Source organism: Perna viridis, chromosome 6, assembly GCF_037379345.1.
Source record: "Perna viridis isolate PV_CMFRI_1.1 ecotype Kerala chromosome 6, ASM3737934v1, whole genome shotgun sequence".
Lineage (NCBI taxonomy): Eukaryota > Metazoa > Mollusca > Bivalvia > Mytilida > Mytilidae > Perna > Perna viridis.
The window spans coordinates 34257813-34281833 of record NC_142450.1 but is presented as its reverse complement, the minus strand read 5'-3'; the positions used below and the strand labels follow the sequence as shown (position 1 = coordinate 34281833).

At 31.2% G+C, this 24021-nt stretch overlaps 1 protein-coding gene across 1 annotated transcript; it reads left to right on the top strand.

Moving 5' to 3' along the window:
* Positions 1-131: 131 nt before the first annotated feature.
* Positions 132-19265, top strand: LOC148614665 (pre-mRNA-processing factor 17-like). Its single transcript, XM_088588925.1, has 14 exons — positions 132-383; positions 5941-6027; positions 8216-8345; positions 9726-9809; positions 10724-10866; positions 11265-11361; positions 11688-11902; positions 12556-12703; positions 12951-13066; positions 13894-14027; positions 15433-15509; positions 16374-16474; positions 18168-18211; positions 18740-19265. The coding sequence occupies exons 1-14, from the start codon at positions 225-227 to the stop codon at positions 18915-18917; spliced, it is 1713 nt and encodes a 570-aa protein (XP_088445051.1). The 5' UTR covers positions 132-224; the 3' UTR covers positions 18918-19265.
* Positions 19266-24021: the final 4756 nt, after the last annotated feature.

Here is a 24021-nt window from a genome sequence, read left to right as displayed (position 1 = left end):
CTTTTTTTTCTAAGAGACTTTTAGTTATAAGTAATTGGTTAGATTAATTTAATATTTACTTAAGGCACTTTGGTCAGAAGATATTATTCAATATATTTTTGCAAGATATTTCTTTACTGCAGATTTTATTTACCCCGTAACTAATGTTGATATTTTATTCTTCCGGTTTAAATTTTCACAACGTTTTTATTCAAGCCTATGTAAAAACTAGAAAATGACGTAAAATGTTGGCATTACAACAATACAGTAGTGATGAGGATGGGTCAGACAACGAGAACAAAGATTCTTTAGAAGACTTAACGGCTCACCTTAAACCGATCTCTCAGAAAGATTCTCTCTCCTCGTCTATTCAGCTGAAAGCAGCACCAGATATTTTTACGAAGGTAAAGATTAAAGGAAAGTTCACATAATGCCAATTTGCAAATAGATAAATAATTTGAGGCTTTGCCCATGAAAGATGCTGCTGTTTGTACTCAAATTACAGTGGCTGCTCGTAAACGTATTCGTGGTTGTGGTAATGTGGAGCATCTACAGTAGTCAGTACAGGCTAATTGTCCACACACCCGATTTGAGTCAATAACACTTGAAATCATGACAGAAATGGTTCATTACATTAGTAATGTGGAAATTGTAAGAAATTCTTTTTATACAAATATATACAAAATGATACAAATACAATTTAAATCGTAACTGAGGTAACTAATAACAATTAAAATTCATTCAGAATAAATTCAAAATACATGTTTAACAAACTTGAAAGACTACCTTAACAGTATATACAAGTGCAAGTAAAAATCATTTGAAAACAGATGGTTCACTGTTTACAGCTGCAGTCATAATATTGTCTCCTTGAAGTGCTCTGGCGAGGTGGCCATGTAAGCTTCTGGAATAAGCCTGTTCCAATCAATATTGATGCACGGTAGGATGCTAAACTTGTATGCATCTGTGGAAGAATTGATTAGGGAGTATTTATCTGAATGGTATTGTATTGTAGATATGGTCAGTTGTTTGACGTACATGTATATGTAGGATTGGATATTAATGGCTGCTTTGTTACATGTGGCTTTGTAGAAGAGAGTACATGTAAGTCTACTGGTTTTGTTTTCTGTATGGGTCCCACTGTGGCACACTGCTGAGTAGTATTTTAAATGTGGGCGTACAAGTGTCAGGTATGCCTTTTCCTTAATGTCTTGTTGGCATTTGCTGACGTTTCTTCTCAGGAATCCGTAGGGGTCTTGTTTGCTTGTGACACTGCCTTGTTGATATGAGGCTCCTAGCTTAGGTCTTCAGATGGTTCTACGCCCAGGTATGGGTATTGAAGTACTGTTGTTAGTGTATGACCCGTCATTTCATAATCTTCTATTATTGGTGCATTCTTTCTTGTTACTCATAGTATATAGCATTTTGCTGGATGGAATTTCATTTGCCTAGTGTCTGCCTACTTGGTTAGTGTTTTTAGGTCTTCCTGTAGTTGTTTTTCATTTTTGGTGGTTTTGATAGATCGATAGAGTAGCGAGTGATCTGCAAATTTCTGTAATGTTGTATTTTTAGGTATTGAATTTCCCATATTGTTGATGTAGATTAGGAAGCATAGAGGTCCCAGCACTGTTCTTTTTGGAACTCCTGATCTTGCTGAATTGTTCCTGCTATTTTCTCCATCCACACAGATCCATTATTGTCGTTTAGTGAGCCATGCTAACACCCACTGAAGCGTGTTTCCTGTGATACCATATTGTGACATTTTATTACATGCAAGTAGGTGTTAGTGTGGCACAGTATCAAATGCCTCTGGAAAATTTAGTATAAGCATGTCCAATGGCTCCCAGTGGTTTAATTCCCTGGCTGCTGCTTCAATAGTGTTTACTACTTGTGTTTCGTCACTTCTGAATCCATGTTGGTTATCCGATAGAATTGATGTATCTGTAGATGGTCTATGATATGTCTGTACTCTACATGTTCCATTATCTTACAGCAGATGTTATGTTAGCGAAACTGGTCTATAATTGACAGCTTGGCTTCTGTCACCTTACTTGTATTGGCCTAGATGTTAGTCTGTCTCCAGTCAGCTGGTACTTGTCCTGTGTCATATGACTGTTGGAAAATTATGGTGCTACACTGTATTTCTGTATTTATTTCTTTAAGTATTCTTGCTGGAAGTTTGTCTGGTCCATTTGCTTTAGATGGGTTCAATTGCTTCAGTCGTTTATCTATGCCTGGTGCTATGATTACCAGGGATTTTATGTTGGTTAAGTTACAAGTTCCAAGGTCAGGTCAGGCATGATGTTAAGATCTCCTGTTGTGAATCCACTGTCATATTGTTGTTAAAAATCTCTGTTTTTCCTTTATTGTCAATGATAAGTTATCCTTTTTCGTTCTGTAGTGGCATTATTCCCATTGAATCTTTCTTTCTTGACATGATACATGTACATGTATATTTCCAGAATTTTTTTCCAAATGATGACTGACTACTACTACCCTCATTATCATTATTTAAAATTTGTCGGATGTATTCATCATGTGCATCATTCATTAATTGCATTATCATTATAAATTGATTAATATGAAGAAGGTGAAACCTTAGACGCTCCGGAAGGAACAGATGAATTCAAACACCTAAGTCCTTTCATAATTTTTGTCAGTTTATTATTAACTTCCAGATTGATAAATTGTGTCATGATAATACAGTTTATATTGTCCTGATGCATTCTTCTAATGTCATGGTCTGAAATATGCATTGGTCGAAATGTCCAGTGTTGGTAGGGAACTTTGGGTTGTCATGGTCCGTAATTTCTTTGGATGTGTTGAAAAGCTGATTACACCATTTTCATAAACATTCGAGTGCTATGTTTTGACCAACCTTATCTTAGAAAAAGCTCAGATTCGATTTGCATTTAATCATCTAGGCTGGTTTATATTTCTTAGGCTGGTGTGGTCCTCACTTGCTTTCACTAAGCGCTTTTTCTGTCCTTAAGTATGTAGGACTCAGTTGATAATATAGTCATTTACGCTTCCTCTGGGACCGTATCAGATTGTTTACAGGATTAAATCCAGATTAATACATTTTTAAGTTAAAGTCTTATTTAACAATATAAATACTATGACAGTTTATCTTTAATTTAACCTCAAATACTATTTTGAATTGAAAAAAAAACACCTAAGTAATTTAAATATTGAACAGTTATATACAATCAATAATGACACAGGTTAAACATGTAATATTCTACTTATGCACCTGGTCTTAATTACATTTAAAAAAAACCATGATCACGAAAATATAAATGTCATAAATTGTTAAAACAACATGCTTCAAGAAACTGATTATTCAATGTGGATTAACCAGACAGTGTGTTCTCTGAACATCAACTTTCTTAAAATCACATATTGTAACATTGTTGTTTTAGTTATTATCTTGGGGTCCTTTAAAGGGGGAATTAGAAAATCTAGAAACAAATAAATATTTGACATTGAATATTTCATAAAATGTTAATATGCTTAAGAATATTTGAATTTTTAAAATCTAATTTTCATTTAACATATTGTGGTATAAAAAGATCTAAATAATTATATACTGAATCACCAATTCTAAATTAAAAGATTGAACATTTTTTTAATATTTAAAAGATGTTACTGAAATATATTTGAATTCTATAAATTATAATTTTTGGAATTTTAGTTAATAATAATTTATGCTACAAAAGGATCTGTATAACAAAATTATACACTGAATAATAAATTATGAAATAAAAGATATGCAGACATTAAATTAACCCTTTGACTTGATTTCCTCCTTCCAAGCTTATGTGAACACATTTCACATTTCTCATTTGTGTGATCTCTCCAAGCCATCTATTAGCATAAATAGGTGTCAGCACATGAACTAAATTGACTCTTTGATTTCACCACCCAAGCTTATGTGAACATGATCTCTCCAAGCCATCTGTTAGTATAAATATTGTGTCAGCACATGAGTTGAGCATAACATAGTTCAACTCAACATGGCAAATGCTCAGCTAGATGTCAAGTTCATAACCAACAGAAAAGGAGGACAGAACTTAGCCTACGATGGTTATATCTACAGACACATCCGCAAGAGTGGTGAGAGAATATACTGGAGATGCACTATACCCAACTGTCCAGGTTCTCTATCAACATTGAACAACATACCAGTCAGTTTCGGAAGACAACAACACAATCACCCAGCTGACCACACCGGAGTGGTCACAAAACAGATACTCAACCACATCAACCAACGCTGCATGGAAGACGTGAGACCAATACCATCAATCTATGAAGAAGAACTAAACAAACTCCAAGACCACGACTGGGACGACACCGCCAAAACAGTAATACAGAGACTGCCTACCTTCAACTCTGCTAGATCAGCACTATACAGAGGACGCAGACAGCTACTGGTGACCGATTTCTGCTATTCGACGACAGTGCACAGACAGACCGTATCATTACCGACGCACATGGAACCACTTCAACACAGAAGGACCACGCACAACCAACAACCTAGAAGCCTGGCATGGTAAACTTAAGAAAAAGATTCAACACGCACACCCGAACATTTTCACCATCATCAAGACTTTCCAGGATATCCAGAACACAACCGACATAAACCGACTACAGAGAGAAGCAGGGGGAACAGCCAGACCACGTCCAAAGAAGTACTTGAACATCGACCGCCGCATTGCCATCCTCAAGGAAAGACTACAGAACAGAACCATTACGCTCATGGAATACGCTGACTCAGCATCAGAACTTCTCCACCTAGGTTAATTGTGTACTGACTTTTTGTGCAACTTGCTGATCTGTTATGTTTTTGTATATGTTCCATAATAATGGTGATTATGTCTATCATATTTTAATATTAGTTCCAGTGCCAAACTTATGTTTGTTATGTATAGTACAAAGTTACATTGATATATAATCAAATATCTTTATACTATCTTGTTCTCATTTATAAAGTAATTGTCTGAAGAAAACTTTAAAAAAAGAGTTTTAAGTGACAAATGAAACAAAAACACACAAAATAAATCATTCACAGGCTTTAAAAAAGTTCATAAAACTGTACTTCATTTCAAATCTTTAGATAAAAATTAAAAATTAAATATAAACTTATGATTGATTTTTGTTGTAAGATTTGTTTTTTTTTTTTTGCAAATCAGTTACAATTACACAATATCCTTAATACAGTTATCAACATAAACAATAAAGAAAATTATACCTGGATATTAATTTATCTGAGTTTCTCATTAGTGTAAATTCCCTTTTTGGTGCCCCATAATTAAGTTCAGTGAAGAGGAACATATATATTAATTAATTAAAAGTTGACATTCAGAGAATCAGCCAACCAGACATAGACTGAAAAAAAAAAACAAACAATAAAATGTCAAAAATGATTTCCTGTTCCTTTCAAAAATTGAAAGTGCACAGGAAAAAGAGGGATATCTGGTATGGACTTAGCCTAAAATAATTGTATAAATATAAGTTAAACTGTACAAGAAAGCTTAAAAACTTAATACAGTTTAAATAGGTTTCACTTTGTCTTTGGAATAAAACCCATTGACCAGTTCAGTTGAAACTAACCTCAGGGACAGTGAAATATACCTATATCAATTCCAGTGTAATCAATGTATTTGACCAGTATTTGCCAGCATTTACTGGTATTTAGCAGTATTTTACAAAACAAGTTTACTCTTCTTTTTAAAGGCTATTTATCATTTATACATTTTTTTACCCTCACATTTGAGAAAGTGGTCGATTGACAATGTTCATGTACATGAATGTACTCTACCTGATGAGAAGAGCAATTCTGGAAATCTGCATGCAGCAAAACAATTGGCATTTCTACCATTAAAACACCCTTCGTGAGTTTATCAAATATATTGATCAGTTCTAGCTTTCATGTTCATGTTCAATCTTCTGTGGTTTTAGGATGACATTCAGGTGAACAGACACATTGACTCAACAACAAAGGAAGTTAAATACAACCCAAAGTATGAAGAACTATTTGCTCCAGAGGTTTGTAAATTTAACTGACTTAACCTTTTGGCTGGAAATCAAAATGTACATAAATGGTTTCTCCAATAGTATGAGGAAGGTTCTACAGTCGTGATTTATTGCCTGAAGTTGAATACAATAGAGTTGGCATTGTGATCAGATTGGAAGTTGCAGTGATTTCTTGTCTTGTTCATAAGAGAATTCCCATGATATCTGGCCATATTTTAGGTCCTAATAGCAATGGAAAGGTTTTCAACTAAATCCATACAAGATTTACTTTGCATTGCTAGCTTATTATATGATCTACCAAGCTGTTATTTTAATGGGTCAGACATTTCAAAAGTACATTTTTTGTAAATGAATTTTGTAATCGATTTGAAATGTTCATACAAATGTACCTGTAAGTGTTAGTAAACAAATTAGTCCTAAAAGTAAAAATAATGGATTAACTTAGCATTTTTAGGACAATCTTGGTTCAATCTTAAATATTACACTTAGAAAAAGCTAATACTGTATTTATTATGTACATGTGTATTTATAGCTCTAAAAAAACAAGGAACAAAAGAAAGAAACAAAATAATCAGAGAAAGAATAAACATATTACATATATGTATGGAAAGGAAAAAGTTGACATGTCACCAATAATCTTGTTCAAGCAATCTAATTATAGAGCAACTTTGTATATAAGACACTTATTACATTGTATGTACATGTATGACACATAACTAAGGGATTGCTATGAGTGATTGTTTCTCTACTTTTTATATGGCTCAGGCTTGTTGGCTATACAGTTTATATTTTGATGGGACGGAAGTACATGTAGTAAGTTAATTGTTCCTAGGGAATAAAAACTGAGTTCAAAAGTTATTTTCAAAGGAATGATACACTTGTTATCCCCAAAATATCAGGTCAATAATTTATTAAGACTGAAAGTAACACAAATATCATCTTTTGAATTAAAATACTGTTACAATGTTTTTATTGTCATGTAAAGTTGTGATTTACATGTAATATTATGCACTCCTTGAGATGTCTAAGTTTCCTGCAGGCATGTTAATGCTCACTAAACACATGATAAAGGAATGCTTCCAGCATGCATTTAAACAAACACACATGTAGTAAGTTTAGACACAATCAAAGAACGCTCCCAACATGCACCTAAAGGCCTGATGAACAAACACTCTTAGTGTGCGTTTAAACGCCTGATAGAGGAACAATGAAAAATAATGATATTAACAAATAATGAAAAAAGAAAAACAGAACTAATGAAAATACAAAAAATATAAAAAGTAACTTTTGAATTAATGTAATAATGAATGAAGAAAAATAAACAAACGCTTCTATCGTGCATTTATATGAATGTTCCCACCATGCATTTAAACTAACACTTCTATCGTGCGTTTAAACAAACACTCCTAGCGTGCATCTACATGAAAGCTTCTATCGTGCTTTTAAACAAATGAAAACAATATGTAAATGCACAATGAATGATGCACTAACCCAAAAATTTAAAACATGAAAGTTCAAGGAGTGTATTAAGAAAGAATTGAGCAAGAAGAAAAATTTAATATAATTGTCTGACCCAAAAGAAACCAACTGATGAGATTGTTACATTAAAATTATGTGATCTATTATGTGATGTTACTGATCGAATAATTGAACAGCAGACAATAACGTGAAGTACTTTTGATTTTTAATGAAGATAAGTAATGCTGCAATATTATAATCTTTCATATTTACCATCCTAAAAGTATCGACAGATGAAATAATTTTATTGAAAAAAATGGCCCTTAATCCATTTGGCATTTGACCAATTCTAATTTCTCTAAAATAAAATAAAATATCCTGGACTTTTTAAATTTCTATTTTTTATTTTCTAAACATGAAAAGAGACCTGAATCATCTGAAAAGTAAAACCTTGATTTAATAAATTCCCTTAAATTCAGGATCAGAATTACAGTTTTGTAGGCCTGTCAAATCTCATGCATTTTAAAGCTGATTTGGTGGCATTTTCCCTTGATCAATTATTTTTGCCTTGCCTTATTTTTAAAATTTTCCAAATCTCTTGAAAGCTTGACAGCCCTGCTTAAGGGGTACCCATCTTTGACAGAAAATGTACACTAACTAATGCTTTTAATGACCAAATCTAGTTTAATAATTATGACCATATTCTTTGCCATTTAGAATCCTGTTTGTATTTTTATTTCAGATTGGACCAAGTAATCCGTTTAAGACTAATCAAATGCTGGCAGATAGGAACATGATGTCAGGATATGCAGAACCTGCTCATATCAGTCACTTTCAATTTGATAACCAGCGCAAAACTTTTACTAGTTACGGTAATATAAATTCATTTTTATTTAAATTAAATACAGCTACCCACTTGAATTAGAAAAGAAATTTTGGGGAAGGTTTATTGATTATTTAGAGATCTGTGCAATTGACCCTTCAGTGGATAATGTGTTTTTTTGTTTTGTTTTTATTAGGCTATGCCATTGACCCTTCAGTGGATAATGTGTTTTTTTTTGTTTTGTTTTTATTAGGCTATGCCATTGACCCTTCAGTGGATAATGTATTTTTTTTTGTTTTGTTTTTATTAGGCTATGCCATTGACCCTTCAGTGGATAATGTTTTTTTTTTGTTTTGTTTTTATTAGGCTATGCCATTGACCCTTCAGTGGATAATGTATTTTTTTTTGTTTTGTTTTTATTAGGCTATGCCATTGACCCTTCAGTGGATAATGTATTTTTTTTGTCTTGTTTTTATTAGGCTATGCCATTGACCCTTCAGTGGATAATGTATTTTTTTTTGTCTTGTTTTTATTAGGCTATGCCATTGACCCTTCAGTGGATAATGTATTTTTTTTTTGTTTTGTTTTTATTAGGCTATGCCATTGACCCTTCAGTGGATAATGTATTTTTTTTGTTTTGTTTTTATTAGGCTATGCCATTGACCCTTCAGTGGATAATGTATTTTTTTTTGTTTTGTTTTTATTAGGCTATGCCATTGACCCTTCAGTGGATAATGTGTTTTTTTTGTTTTGTTTTTATTAGGCTATGCCATTGACCCTTCAGTGGATAATGTGTTTTTTTTTGTTTTGTTTTTATTAGGCTATGCCATTGACCCTTCAGTGGATAATGTATTTTTTTTGTCTTGTTTTTATTAGACTATGCCATTGACCATTCAGTGGATAATGTGTTTTTTGTCTTGTTTTTATTAGGCTATGCCATTGACCCTTCAGTGGATAATGTGTTTTTTTGTTTTGTTTTTATTAGGCTATGCCATTGACCATTCAGTGGATAATGTGTTTTTTTGTTTTGTTTTTATTAGGCTATGCCATTGACCCTTCAGTGGATAATGTTTTTTTTTGTCTTGTTTTTATTAGGCTATGCCATTGACCCTTCAGTGGATAATGTGTTTTTTTGTTTTGTTTTTATTAGGCTATGCCATTGACCCTTCAGTGGATAATGTGTTTTTTTTGTTTTGTTTTTATTAGGCTATGCCATTGACCCTTCAGTGGATAATGTGTTTTTTTTGTTTTGTTTTTATTAGGCTATGCCATTGACCCTTCAGTGGATAATGTGTTTTTTTGTTTTGTTTTTATTAGGCTATGCCATTGACCATTCAGTGGATAATGTGTTTTTTTTTGTTTTGTTTTTATTAGGCTATGCCATTGACCATTCAGTGGATAATGTGTTTTTTTGTTTTGTTTTTATTAGGCTATGCCATTGACCCTTCAGTGGATAATGTTGTTGCAGAGCCAAAACTTGTGGGAGACTCATCAAAGGCAGATGAAAACAAAGGTACATGTATAGAATTAGTGTGGTACAACTAGTCTATGTCTTAGATAAACCTCTAGTATATTGTATAAGTCAAAATCCATAACTCCTCAGATACTGCTAAATAGAATTTGCACATGATGCAATTGTATACATCCTATTTTGTTTTCCATTTGAATGACTTTTGAGTTTCCTATATGATTTATTAGGAGGAAAATTGATATGTCACAAAGTGAAAAAGTGAAGTTTGCTGTCACTTTTTCTTCTACCACAAAAATTGTGTTATGATATTGTCAGTATAGTCTGTGTTGTTATGTTGTTTGTCCCTATACAGTAACTTAAAGGTACTGCTAAAGTCAAAATCTAGGACATTAAGTGTCAAGATGTTAAGAATGCAGTTATTATGTCTCTGAAAAATTGAATAAGAAGTATGCTTAGACAATTTACTTTACCATTTACTGTTTAGATAAAGAGGAACAATGTGATTGATGGAAGCATCCTGAAGCAGAATTTTGTTATTAAACTGAATTTCAAAATATTGTGCAGTATTGTATCCAAATGAGTTGTTATGGCCATAATGAAGTACATGTACAAGTCACTAAGTCTCTATGTTTAAGTGTGTCAAAAACTGATATTGTGTCCACACTTGCCCAAAGTGAACAGAATTCAACTGGCTGCTGTCATATTATTCTGTGCTTGACAAAGTGTTTTATTCTAGTTTTTATCTTTAAATTTTCAAAAGAAACAGCCCTACATCTTAAACTGAGGTCTATATTCTAAATATGACAATATAAAGTTATATTCTTTATGCAACATAGAACATAAGAGATGACTGATGAATGAACATAAAAAAATTGATTCAAAATATACATGTATTTGCTTTTGGCACTTTTTCAGAGGTTTACATCATACTTACTTGATATATAATGTACATTCAGGTAAAACTGTGTTTGAACTTACGAAGAAAAGACCTGAAGACAAAAGAAAAAGACTGAGAAATTCAGATCCATCAGACATTGAGGGCTATCTTGGTCCATGGGGCAAGTTTGTTGATGAACAGACAGTTATGAAACCAAATGAGGTACAAATGTATTTGCTACGAATTACAAATTGTAGGAATGGTTTTATGACTGCCTTATGACTAAAGGGATATTTTCCATATTTTAAGTAGTTATGATCAAACTATATTTTCTTTGTCATGAGATATTTGGAGAGATGGTTGTTAAATTTTTTTATAAAATTAACTTTAGTATATTCATTGTGAATAGAAAGTACAAAATGTGGAAGGTTTTAGTTTATTCCTACCTTAAAAGAACCTGAAAATATTTGAATTTTGAACATGAAAAATGTTGAAATTCCATCAAGACCCTCAATTTAAATTGCCTGTTGTTATCTATACAATATATGAAGGATTTCACTACATAAATGTTAAAATTGCACAGACCTTAATTTAAAGGATTTTTTTTCTTGTTGAACTAGGAAGAAAAGAAGGAATTGGATGAAATACTTGCTAAAAGAAGTAAAACTGGAAAACAGATTGAAGAAAAAGCAGCTGAAGAAAAGACAACTCTTCACAGTAAGAAAAATAGCATTTTCGAATTTTCCAAAACTTGGCACAATTCTAATCAGAAAATGAAAACAATTTTTATTGATTATTGCTATACTTTAAGTATAGGCAGAAATATTATTGCAGATAGTTGTATTAAGTATGAATTTTTATCTGTTCAAGGCATTTTCTGTTTTCTCACGTCTCATGGCTTTTTTCTTTGGTAAAAATAAAATGTTTTAGCTTTGTCATGTTTGTCGACTATAAATTAATGATAAAGACTTTTGTAGACTTTTAATTTTCAAAGCAAACTAATAGTTACAATAATGTTCTATTCTTACGATTTTTACTTTCAGTTAAAGATAGTCATGACTATCAGGGGAGATCATTCTTACATCCTCCACAGGATGTGGGTATAAATCTTAAGTCAGATGAACCCCCAGAAAAATGTTTCATCCCCAAAAAGTTAATACATACTTGGACTGGACATACTAAGGGTATATCTACAATAAAATGGTTTCCAAATTCTGCACATCTTATACTATCATGTGGTATGGATTCAAAATTAAAGGTAAATGTTTTAACAATATGTATCAAATTATAAAGCTCTCTCTCTGTTGTTTTAATTTTTTAAGCATCCTTCTATTAGGACCAAAGCCACATTTTTAGATGCCTATCTCTTCTGTTTCCTGCTTTACTACGTACATGTATTACTCAGCATATAGGCATTGCTATACAGGATATTAATAAAATGGCATGAGCACTACTCATTACAAATCTGAAAAGCTACTTTTGTTGCACTTTTTTGATCTGCATTAACAGACAGTGTTAAGTACTGAGTGTGGCAAGGTTGTAAGGTTTGACATATTGAGTGTGGCAAGGGTGTAAGGTTTGACATATTGAGTGTATTCCCTAGGTTGAGATTGATTTAATGCATTTACAAAGTGTAAAACTATTTTTTTAAATCAATGGTGAAATTATTTTTTTTTTCATATACAATGCAAATATATCATTTTAAAGCAAACATGATTCTCATTTTGTAAATACAGGTAGCAAGAAAAGTTCATGTTTCAATGGTGTTAAAAGTTCCATAATGCAAATAACATGAAAATAATAATCAGGTATTACATGAAAATATGTATTATAAAGATATAACTTTTGTTTTCGTTTTTATTTTTCTATTATATTGTCCTCTTCTACCATGAAATTATATTATGATTTTAGATATGGGAAGTTTACAATGATAGAAGATTAGTAAGAACATACAATGGCCACAAGCAGGCTGTGAGGGATGCCTGTTTTAACAACTCAGGAACAGAATTTCTTAGTTGTGGTTATGACAGGTTCTGTAAATTATGGGACACAGAAACTGGTAGGTTTTAGTCACATTCTGACAGTACAATTTGTGGATATCAGTTTTTATAGTTATGGCTTGTCCAGTTGGACTGTTTTGATAGATGTTTGTTCAAAAACAAATTTGATATAAAGTTTTGATTATTCAATATACGTTTACATGGTGTTGCAGAAGTAAAATGTATATACATTGTTAGAAAAGCAGAGATGTTACACATGGAATCCTGGTTTGAAAGTTAGCTTTAATTAAAGTGTAATCTTTTTAGGTGAATGTAAAGCAAGGTTTACCAGTAAGAAGGTGCCATACTGTATCAAGTTTAACCCTGATGAAGATAAGCAGCATTTGTTTGTGGCTGGAACATCAGACAAGAAAATCATCTGTGTATGTTTATTTAAGCTATCATTTTGATACAATGTATGTTGAAGACAAGGAAAGAATCTTATTCAGAATTGTTGATTCTTTACAAAAATTTTCTAATATTTTAATGAATTCTATTACAATGATTGAAAAGAGTTTACAAAGTCAATTTATGTATAAACCACAGAAGTAGATATCCAAATAAACAATTGCTGTTTCATAGGAAAATATAGAATTGTTATAATACAAAGACAACAACTGATAGACCATCTAGGACATTTTTATCAATTTTTCCTTGTCTAATGGGAAAGCAGTCAAGGGGAGACAATAATTGTTCAGCACCTGAAATACATTAGAAAGTTAGTTTATATAATATTATGATAAACATTTTTCTACGGTGCCTGTATTATTATACATTGTAGTAATAAAAGTAATTTTGAAGTAGTTTATTGGTGTGTAAACGTGACTGAATTACTCACAAACTAAATAAAGTCCAAAGCACTTTGTCACAGTTGTGTAATGTTTGTGAGTGACACACAACTTTAAACAATAAACTTTGTAAACATTACTTTCATTATTTATAAATTCATTTTAATGAAACAAAAACTACGTTTTCACCTTCTTTGGCGTCAATGTTTATTGCCTTATTTTGTCTCTGAAGCCATTGATACACCAAATGTGTTGATAAAAAAATAAAAATTGATTTTCATGATGTTGAACAAACAAATGAAACTTCACATAAGCAATTGGAATTATTTTACAATTACTCCAGTTAAGGTGCTTTGATTTTCAGTTTATAGCAAAAAGCAATTTAGTTTATTATTAATGGCGTTAAACAATTCTTTTTTCAGTGGGACATTAGATCTGGAGAAATTGCTCAGGAATATGATAGACATTTAGGTGCTGTTAATGCTATAGAGTTTATTGATCAGAATAGACGATTTGTATCAACATCTGATGATAAAAGTATGAGGATATGGGAATGGTAGGTTAGAATCATATTAAAAACTTCATTCAGAAAATACAACTAATGCGTTTATAGTCATTGTATGAAGGTTTTAAAAGTAAGAATATTTAATATTTTTATTTCGAGTAAAATGAAGAAAAGTATCAAGAATATAAAAGTTATGAAAGTTTTATCTTTCCCAACTTTTAGATGCTTGCAAAACAATTTTCAGTTGTATTATTTTTTAGTAATTCTTCATTATGGATGGCAATGGCATTGTTATCTGTAGAAATTAAATTGGTTACAGACAGTAACTTAAATGTAGATGAATAGGTAATTGAGCTACAAGGTTCTGTGTTATAATTTATGTTTGGCATTGATGTTGAGGTGATTGCCATGACTGTTTTAGAAAAAGGGTGAAAATCAGGCATTTAATAAACTTTGTATAAATTGCTGATTACATGTATTTGTGTACTATCATTTACTATATGAGCAGTTTCATGTTTTTTTTTAATTTGAAGTCCTGACCTATTGACTTATTTATTTGTATGCTATTTTGCAATTTGTTTAGAGCCATAATTTTGGGGCCTGTTTTCACGTTGGTCCACATTTTTGGGGGTTATTCAACAGGCTGAAACCAACTTTGTATACAGAACTTGAATTTTGATCCCTTTTTCAAATTCCACATTAACATCTTAAGGGTCCAAAATTAAGCTTTGTACTATTTCAACAAAAAAAACTTGAATTCTATTGGTTTATTTAATTTCTCAACATTACCATGTACATATTCTTAGAATTTGAACATTTTACTATGATAGATAAATGTCCAGTTTCCAATTTCATCTTTCATTATGTGTCAGAAACCTGTTGTTTAAACATTAAATTCACATTCCAAATTTGGAACTATATAAACCTTAAGGAGGTAGACCTAGGGTAAGGGACACAACTATTAGAAATCATTGGAACGTTTGTATTCAGCATTTTACATCAATCTTATGTAAGCATCTAATTAACTTGGATTCATTTTTTCTATTTCAAACGAAAGCTTGAGAGGCTTTGGTGAAATTGAATATAATACAAACATATCACTGATTTCATGAGTTATGTCCCTTACCCTAGGTCTACCTCCTTAAATGGAATGCTTAAATTCATGATACTTGTCTCTTAACGGTATATGGTGGACCTTTGCCGTCATATCAAGCTCTAGATCATTTGATTTTCATAAACCATTGATTAGGTCTTAAAATTGTTACCAACATATATTTTGAAAATACTCATTTGTGATGTACAAGTAAATAATGGCTTTTATTCAGAATGTGTCAAGAATATGTGAAGTTTTATTTTTGTAATCTCTAATAAAAACTAATTTCTTAAAAAAATTACATTACTGAATCACTCAACAGTTCTGATGTTGGTTTAATCTTTCAACATTTGTATTTTTCAGGGGAATTCCTGTAGATTTTAAGTATATAGCAGATCCCTCCATGCATTCAATGCCTTCAATGTCACTCTCACCTAATGGTAGGTTGTTAAATATACAATATTATATATATTTTGTATGAGGCTAAGAAGGGGAAGTAACTGCGAGGCTTTGTCGAGCAGTTACTCCCCTTCCGAGCCGAATACAAATACTATATTTTTTTGTAATACACTAATATTGTGTTTATCCTGCAATAAGTCAGTTTTGATGGTTTTATGTTGTTCAGAGTATTTAATTCATAAGTAGGAACCTGTCGTGGGTCCCCAAGCATTTGCCGTTCATTGAAAACCTGCGACAAAAAGTAGTTCTGGACATTATTTGATGAAATATTGTAAACTGTAACTTTTACTTTTAAACAAGTCATAAACATAACATAAATATTCAAAATTAAACATCCATTTCCGCCATTTAACATGTTTTTTTATGTGAAATAAATTCTTCCGTGACCTACTTTCACTTTTGACAAAGTTATTGATTTGTTACATTGTGATGGTGGGCAGAGCTTAATTGCTCTATTGGCTGCTTTACAAATAAAGCAAAAATTTATTTGACACTCATTATTTGCCCTTTAATAAACTCATTGCAGGATAAAACACTATAAACATCAACCCTAAACTTGAGCTTTACACAAAAACAAAATGTATATATCAAATAAAAATATTGGTCCTTAAATTGGATAGTTAATTCAACATTGAATACTCTTGTAATTGTAAATTGTGCTTTTGAAAGATTAATGAATAGTCATTCTTAAAATTTACATTTTTGGACTAATACATTTTTCTCTTTAAGATGAGTTATTAGAAGTTTCTATTGCAAAAATGTGAAATGCAATATTAGTAGTTTCAGAATTTTGTTTAAAGCGTTTGGAATTAGATGATGTACTGTTTTTATTTGTCACATTACAGGTAAATGGTTAGCCTGTCAGTCAATGGATAATAAAGTGTGTATTTTCAATGTACTTAACAGAATGAAATATATGAGAAAAAAGATCTTCACTGGGCATATGGTATGTTTGTTATGAAAGAATCATGATTGTTGGTGTTTTATTGCCAATTTTTGTAGTCACATGTGTATAAAAAGTGTATAAAGTGTGTGAAATTGGATACATGTACATTGTAATTTTTAGATGCAGGAATCTGTATAAGAATCAGACATAATTGAAAAATGATGAGTCGTGCTCAGAAAAAAAACATGAATTTGATAATGTTGGCACATAGTTTATGGTCATTACAGTTCATTTCATATTGAAGTGTCAGAGGATGCAGAATTACAATAGAGTGAATTATCTTCCTTTGATGATGAAATTGTAATGCATTCATATAACACTGACACTTATGGTAGATCATACGTAATACGTTTAGTAGATAAAATTTTCTATATTGTTTTCAAAGATGACCTTGGACGAATATACTGTAAAGTGTTCAGATAAAAAATAAGTTCACCGAACTTAATTTCAAATTAATTGAGTCCGAATATAAGCAATTTTTTTACAATATTTTTATAAATTCTGTAGGGAATTTTCAGCATCACTTACTGTTGAAAAACTGGTCGATTAAAATTTCTTAAAATTTAATATAAACAACAGTTATCTGACATTATTTCATATTTCAAAAAGAAATTTTGGGTCACCACACTTTTTTTCTTGTAATATGAAGAAACTCAAATTCCCATTACATTTCAATAGAACATTTCCTTCCAATTATCTCTTTCTTGAAAGAGAGTTTAAAAAGTTAATGCTTATAGTTTCACCATATATAGGCATATGCCAAAAAATCTTTTTGAATTGTTTAAAGACATTTTTTTGCATCTTTTCAAACACTATTTTCTTATTGAAAATACATATTTCTATATGATTTTGCAAAATGATAAAAAAGAAAACTCTGTGTAATAGGTTTGATCTACCTTAAAAAAGAAGTGAATGCCATTTCTGCATTGTAGAAAACTTTTTGAATAAGATTTCATAGAGAGACTTGTGTGGTTTTTTTCTCACCATGATTCACCCACTGCCTGATTCTTACCGAAAATAGCACTTTTACAAACTACACACTGCAATATCAATGCAAAATTTCAGTTGTCAAAATTTTGTTTTCCTTTAGTATTAACACAAAACATGCTTACATAGATAAGATAGGACATTCAGTAAATTTCAACTCAATGAGTGGATGGCATATTTGAATCACCATGTCTGTCCATCAGCCCTTCATTCTGTCCCATCAAAATTTTTGTTACAAAAATTTCTGCTCCCTTTGGATGGATTAAATTTTAAATATAGTATGGGGCTTTATATAGAATTCTTGTATGTTGGATGCAGTTTTGGCTGCTTTTCAGTATAAATTTTCTATATGAGTGGGGTACTCCTAGCATGGCAATATGTTATTTCTAAGATGTGTAGAAATATTTATAACATAATTTAACATCATTTGAGAGCTCTTTATCCTAACTTATTTTTATTTTAAAATCACTGTGAATTGTATTGACGACAGGCTTTCATTGACCTTTAATAACATGGTTTTAACATAAAATGTTTGCTTGGTAGCCAGTACGTATAATTCTTTACAATCACAGTAGAAATTTTAGTAGCCATCACTAAATTTTAGGGCCATTTGGAAGTGGGCCCCTGCTAATTTCAAACCCTGAATGGGATGAAGATTAAATCCCATGTATGTTTATGCCTGACCTGCTTCTTGTTTGTGTTTTAGGTGGCTGGATATGCCTGTCAGCCTGATTTTGCTCCTGATATGAGGTAGGTTTACTAAGTCTGGTAGATAAAATGTCCCAAATATTTAAAAAAGGAATGCTGTAAACGAATTATTTGTCATGGTTGCTAATTTTCGCAGATTCTCTCAAGTGAACATAATTGCGGGTATCAATTTCAAACAAATTTAGCATTATATAGTATTTTAAGTCAGTTTTTGCAGGACCTGTTTTTCATTGTTTCCTGTCCACCATGAAAAAAGCAAAATTAGTATGTTCACAGTATACTGTAATTGTAGTATTTTACATGTCACATTTGTTTTCAGTACTGGCTTCAGAGTGATAGCAGTTTTTTTGCTGGAAGAAAAAGAAAACAAATCTGAAAAAAATTCTTTTCTTTTTTCATTCTCATGTGTATAATACTTTTGCTGAAGAAATATTTGATTCAACAAATGTAATTTGAGATGTAATTTGTTTATTCTTCAGTAATGGTTGAACAAAATTCTTGGTGACTATATGGTAATCATGGGGAATATCATAAAGTAATTTATAATGTGGTACAATTTTTCTTTTTTAGCTATGTGATTTCTGGAGATGCTGATGGAAAGTTGTATGTCTGGGACTGGAAAACTACAAAACTGTACTCAAAATTCAAAGCTCATGATGATGTCTGTGCAACCGTTTTATGGCATCCACATGAGACATCTAAAGTGGCATCATGTGGTTGGGATGGAGTCATTAAATACTGGGACTGAATCATGTCCATTCCTTATTGGAGAATTTTGAGAAAGTTCTGTGGTATGGAAATGTCAGTAGAAAAGGAGGAAAAATTTAAGAAGAAACACACTTACAAATTTATATTCGTTGGAAAAAACCAAATCGAAGCTGTTATGATGATAAAAACAACCATTGTCATCAGATCAATGACAATACTGCTATGATGAAATGATGAAACTTCCTCATCAGTTCATGTAAGGCCAACTGTATAGCCTTTCAAATGGAACTTGGAAAGGTCATTCATGCATTATTCATTTGTCATATCATGTCATGTAATTTCTATTGTTTTTATATTCATTGATGACATAAAGAATATAATTCTGCAATTGTATTTTTGTTGATTTGACATATTATCATTATGTCAATTAGTTTATTAAGGTTTATATTTATTTTGTGCTATGACATACTGGTTAACCCCTCATTAACACTGTCTCTTGTGGGAGCATTTTACATAAAAGCAATTTTTTTATATAAAAATGCAATCATGTAGTATTTTTAAATACAATGTATATCAATTTTTCCCAAAAACCTTACTTTTTAACTTTTTTTTACTTGTCATCACTTGGTGTCCGCCATCTACATTGTCGTTAACAATGTTTCAAAACTCTTCTCCTCTGACACTCCTTGACTTATTGAAACCAAACTTGGTATGAATGTTTCCAGGGGTATCCTCTATAGAACTGATGTGGGGATTTATGATCCGTCGAAAAACATGGCCACTGTTACTAAAAATAGAACATCTGGGTCAGACAGTAGTTTTTCACATATATCTCCAAAACCGTTAGGTTTAGCCAAATTCTTTCAATGGCTGAAATGATCCTTGTTATCAGGACTACAAAAGTCGTCAGGCATAAAAGTTGTAAGATGACCCTTTGTAAGCATTATTGCCCTTGAAAAGGGAAAAATGACAGTTTTTTTTTTAACAGTTTTCAGCCAATATCTTGAAAACTATGATAGAAAGAAACTTTCAGTTGATGAAATGATCCTTATGATAAGTCCTACCAAAGTCTTCTTGAGTCAAAATTGTAGGACAACTACTTGTTAAATTTATTGCCCTTGAAAGACAAAATTCTACCAGGTGAGCGATTCAGGCTCCTGTGAGCCTCTTGTTTATATTTGATATTCTAAATTTTTATTGAGTCTCACCCTGATGTTGGAGGGTTAACAGGCATAGCTATGGAGTATAACCAAGTGCAGTGAACAAAGGTCCCGATCTTGCAAATATGTGTGGTTTTGACCTTCAGAGTTGTTTTTTGTCTGTCAAAATTGGTCCCAAATTGGAATAGCAGTTGCCTGAGCAGAGAGATTTGTGAAATCCGTTACATCCTTGCAGCAAAAAAGTTCTATTGACAATCTCATGTTTGAAATACCAAAATCCACAGGATCATGTAGATTTTTGTTCAATCTTTCAAAAGAAAGATTTGTGTGGTGAGACCTAACTGGTACGTATGTGTGTGGAGTAATTTGCATTCTGATATTATTTGGGCCTGTTTTTCTTTACTCGGATATGATATCCAAAAAAGTAAAATTTATACCACAGTAGTGATTTCCATTAAAGGACATCATAGCCCCTTTGTAAAGAAATAAATGTTTGGCTCAGAAGATGACACCATGGCAAGTCATCGTGTTTCTTACTTTACCTAACCTGCATATAACTTATAGCTATTCATTATTCTAATGTTGTATTTGAGATTGAAGTATTTATTTGTATTTTCTATTTCAATACATTTAAACAGTACATTTGTACTTTGATTTTTCTTGTAATTAATGGTTCCGTTTATTCAAGTCCAATTTATGTCCATTAGGCTATCTAAAAGTGTTTGGACGAAACCAGCTTATATTTATATTAAATCTAAATTCTAGTTAAGGCAACCTGGGCTTCAACTGCAACAGAGGTGTTTGTCTGTATGAAATCTCAGTAGCTTCTGCAATTTACACTCTATGGATTGTGAATCCTTCACAGTACAAATTGAATGTCCATTACATACATGCTTATCTAATACTGTTAAAGTACTTTAATTCGTGTATCAGGGAAGAAACACAAGTTTGTGGATTCTTGAATTCATGGTTTTGAAGTTGACACTATACACATCAATGGGAATCTACTATTCATTGGGAACCAAATTATGTGGTTTGTAAACCCATGAAAACCATGAAAAATTGGTACCCCACGAACAATAGTACTTTCACAGTAAGACAAATTAAGTTATTCATATTAGTTGTTAAAGGCACACACTGAGAAAAATGTTATGAAAATATTTTCCCTGCCAGCCCAATCGACATGCACCATTGCATGAAAGCAATCTGGGCAAAAAAAATGAATCCTGTAAGGCATTGAAAAACTGGTATATATTTTATCACTTTATTACATGACTAAAACAATTAACAGAAAAGCAAAGAAGCATTAATATCAACAAAATACACGAAAACAACATTTCATGGAATGGAATTAATCAAAATCTGGAATGATTTTAATAAAATGAAATCTAAAATCATTAAAACTTGTGACATCAAAGGAAAAAAAAACATAAAATCTTGGACTATCCTATGTATTAAAATAAAATTTGTATTACAGATTGCTCACCATTTTCAGTGTTTGGTAATGCAATGTAGTTACATGTATTTTTACAGTAATCAGTGTTCTAGAATTTCCATTTTCTGCTGAAATTTTCACGAAAAATTGTAGAGTACATTTATACTTCATTTTAATTTTGGCAAGTAGAAAACTTGAATCTAAAAATATTTTATATTTCAAGTTAAATGGAAAACCAAAATCTTCAAAAAGTTCTAAAACACTGCTTGTAACTTAAAACATAGAAAAATTCTAACATCAGTCTATATATAAATACTATATTGATGATGAGAACTATAACTATATGACAAAGATGAAAATGATTAAAATGTACTTCATATACTAAATGATTTTCAGGTGTAAACAGTATCCTAAGTTATATTGCACTAATATTGAAAACCAATTTAAGTTCGGACAATAAAATTTAAGTATACTTTCATCTAAAAATCTTGCACAAGCACTTAAGCATCTGATATTTTGACTTGAAATCCTTCAGTAGATCTACAACACTGTTTCCAATACTGGAAGTGCCAGTAAAAGTTGTGTAATGCAGATATTGACTTCTAAAATTTTAAGTTTAAATCTATGCCAAAAAAAGGTAACTAACAATGTCCTGCCATAATTTTTACATTATTGTTCATTATACCCAGTCAAACATATATTGTAATAACGATTTGATTAAAATCAGCTCTTATGATACGCTACACTGCCTTTCACTCTCTAACATTAGCGTCATAATGTACAGAATTTCTCAAGAAACAAACATGGTAGGGATCCTTTAATGGTCTACAGAATACAACTAGACTATTTGTGTAAAAAAATCTAATTTAAGCTGAATCATTCCGGCTAGATGTTAACCAAACCTAACAATATATCTTGAAGTTTGAACTTTTCATACAGTAATAAAATTGCTTTTTTATATTGACAAAATAGTGTTAATTGTCACTATTGAAATGTTTATATACTGTTCTTTAATCCTATTTTATTTCATCTTTAATTTATTGTACTAATAATCTCTGGGAACAACCTGAAATCAAAGTTTTAACTTGTGCCAATTATAATTATCTTTTATAGTTAATGTAGAAAATTCTTTTTTTTCATGAAATGAGCTACATAAAACTGATGATATTAATTCATGTTGAAAGTTTCTTAACTGAACTTCCTATTCATCCCCTGTAACTTGTATATTGGTATAAAATGTGTAACCTAGTGTTAAACATACTGTCAAGATAGAATTTCCAGTTAAATGTTGATGGAATAATGACTTATGTAGTAAAACTGGTGACTAATGATACATTTACTACTTTGTATAAACAGTGATATGAAATAAAATAAAAGATGCATTAGTTAAATACTACACAAGACATCTACAATGAATTACATTGCTTAACAAGATTTTTGTACAATCAAAATTTTGTATAATCAAATGACTTCGAATGTTTTACTTCAGTTTGGCCCTGTTTTTTAAAAATAACATCTGATAGCCTAGGAATGATGCATTGAATGGGTGTGCTTCTTTACAAAAAAAGGATGTTCAACTATTTTCACATTAGATGACACAATATTGTTATATATCCCTTCATCACTTTACTAAACAAAGGTCTTGACATGTTTAATGGAATGTAAGACCACTAAAAGTATACATTATGCTGAAAACAAGAAATATGACTGAAATCTTTGTTCTTTGCAATGCATTAAATGTCCTCTTTACAAACATCAAAGACATGCTATTAACAGTGCAACTGTTTGATGACCTTTCCCTTTCTCTAAAAGATCATTTTAAACACAGCATTATAAAATATTCCTGGAAAAACAATAAATATGATTTAACAAGGTACTATTCAATTAAATGTACATATATATAACTCTCTGTGGATGAAATATCCAAAAACCTTCTGGAGCTTACTTTATGGAAGTGTTTACACACTTGTTAAAGACCTTGTAATCCCTGAAAGTATTTACTATTTTTATAAAGATTATACAATGCATATGTTGTGTTTCATTATATGTATTCCTTTTTCTAAAAAATCAAAATAGGAACAACACCATGTATAGGGTTTTTTTTCCCAGAAATTATAGGATAATAATATGATGGTGATTAAGTAATTGTAGGAATGTTTGGATACCTGTATGAACTTATCATTATTAGTTACAGGTTATGTATATTTATCACAAATCACTGGTATCATATATCAAAAAAGGTCATTATTCATTTTATTGGTTCTGAGTAGCTCATAATACCCGTCCTCAAATCTCTTCAATGATTGCTGGCAGAGTCTAAACCAAGATTAAGTTAATCTGATTAAGGCACATTTATTTCAACACCATCTTTCTGAATATGTTTTCTATCATTAAACCAATAACATGTACATGTATTAGAAAAATAATTTTTTTCACAAAATGCTATAAAATTGCATGTCTAATTAACTACTAATACTAGTTATCAGTGATGAACTTAGTTTAGAAATTTTTCTCAACATATTTTCCAGCTTTGAAATTTTTTGAAAAAT

Excerpts from the sequence above, each read along its gene's own strand:
- LOC148614665 (XM_088588925.1), top strand. The coding sequence starts at position 225 with ATGTTGGCATTACAACAATACAGTAGTGATGAGGATGGGTCAGACAAC. Across the intron at positions 14,028-15,432 it reads AGTATGAGGATATGGGAATG|GGGAATTCCTGTAGATTTTA; the intron begins GTAGGTTAGAAT and ends TGTATTTTTCAG. Across the intron at positions 18,212-18,739 it reads GATTTTGCTCCTGATATGAG|CTATGTGATTTCTGGAGATG; the intron begins GTAGGTTTACTA and ends TTTCTTTTTTAG.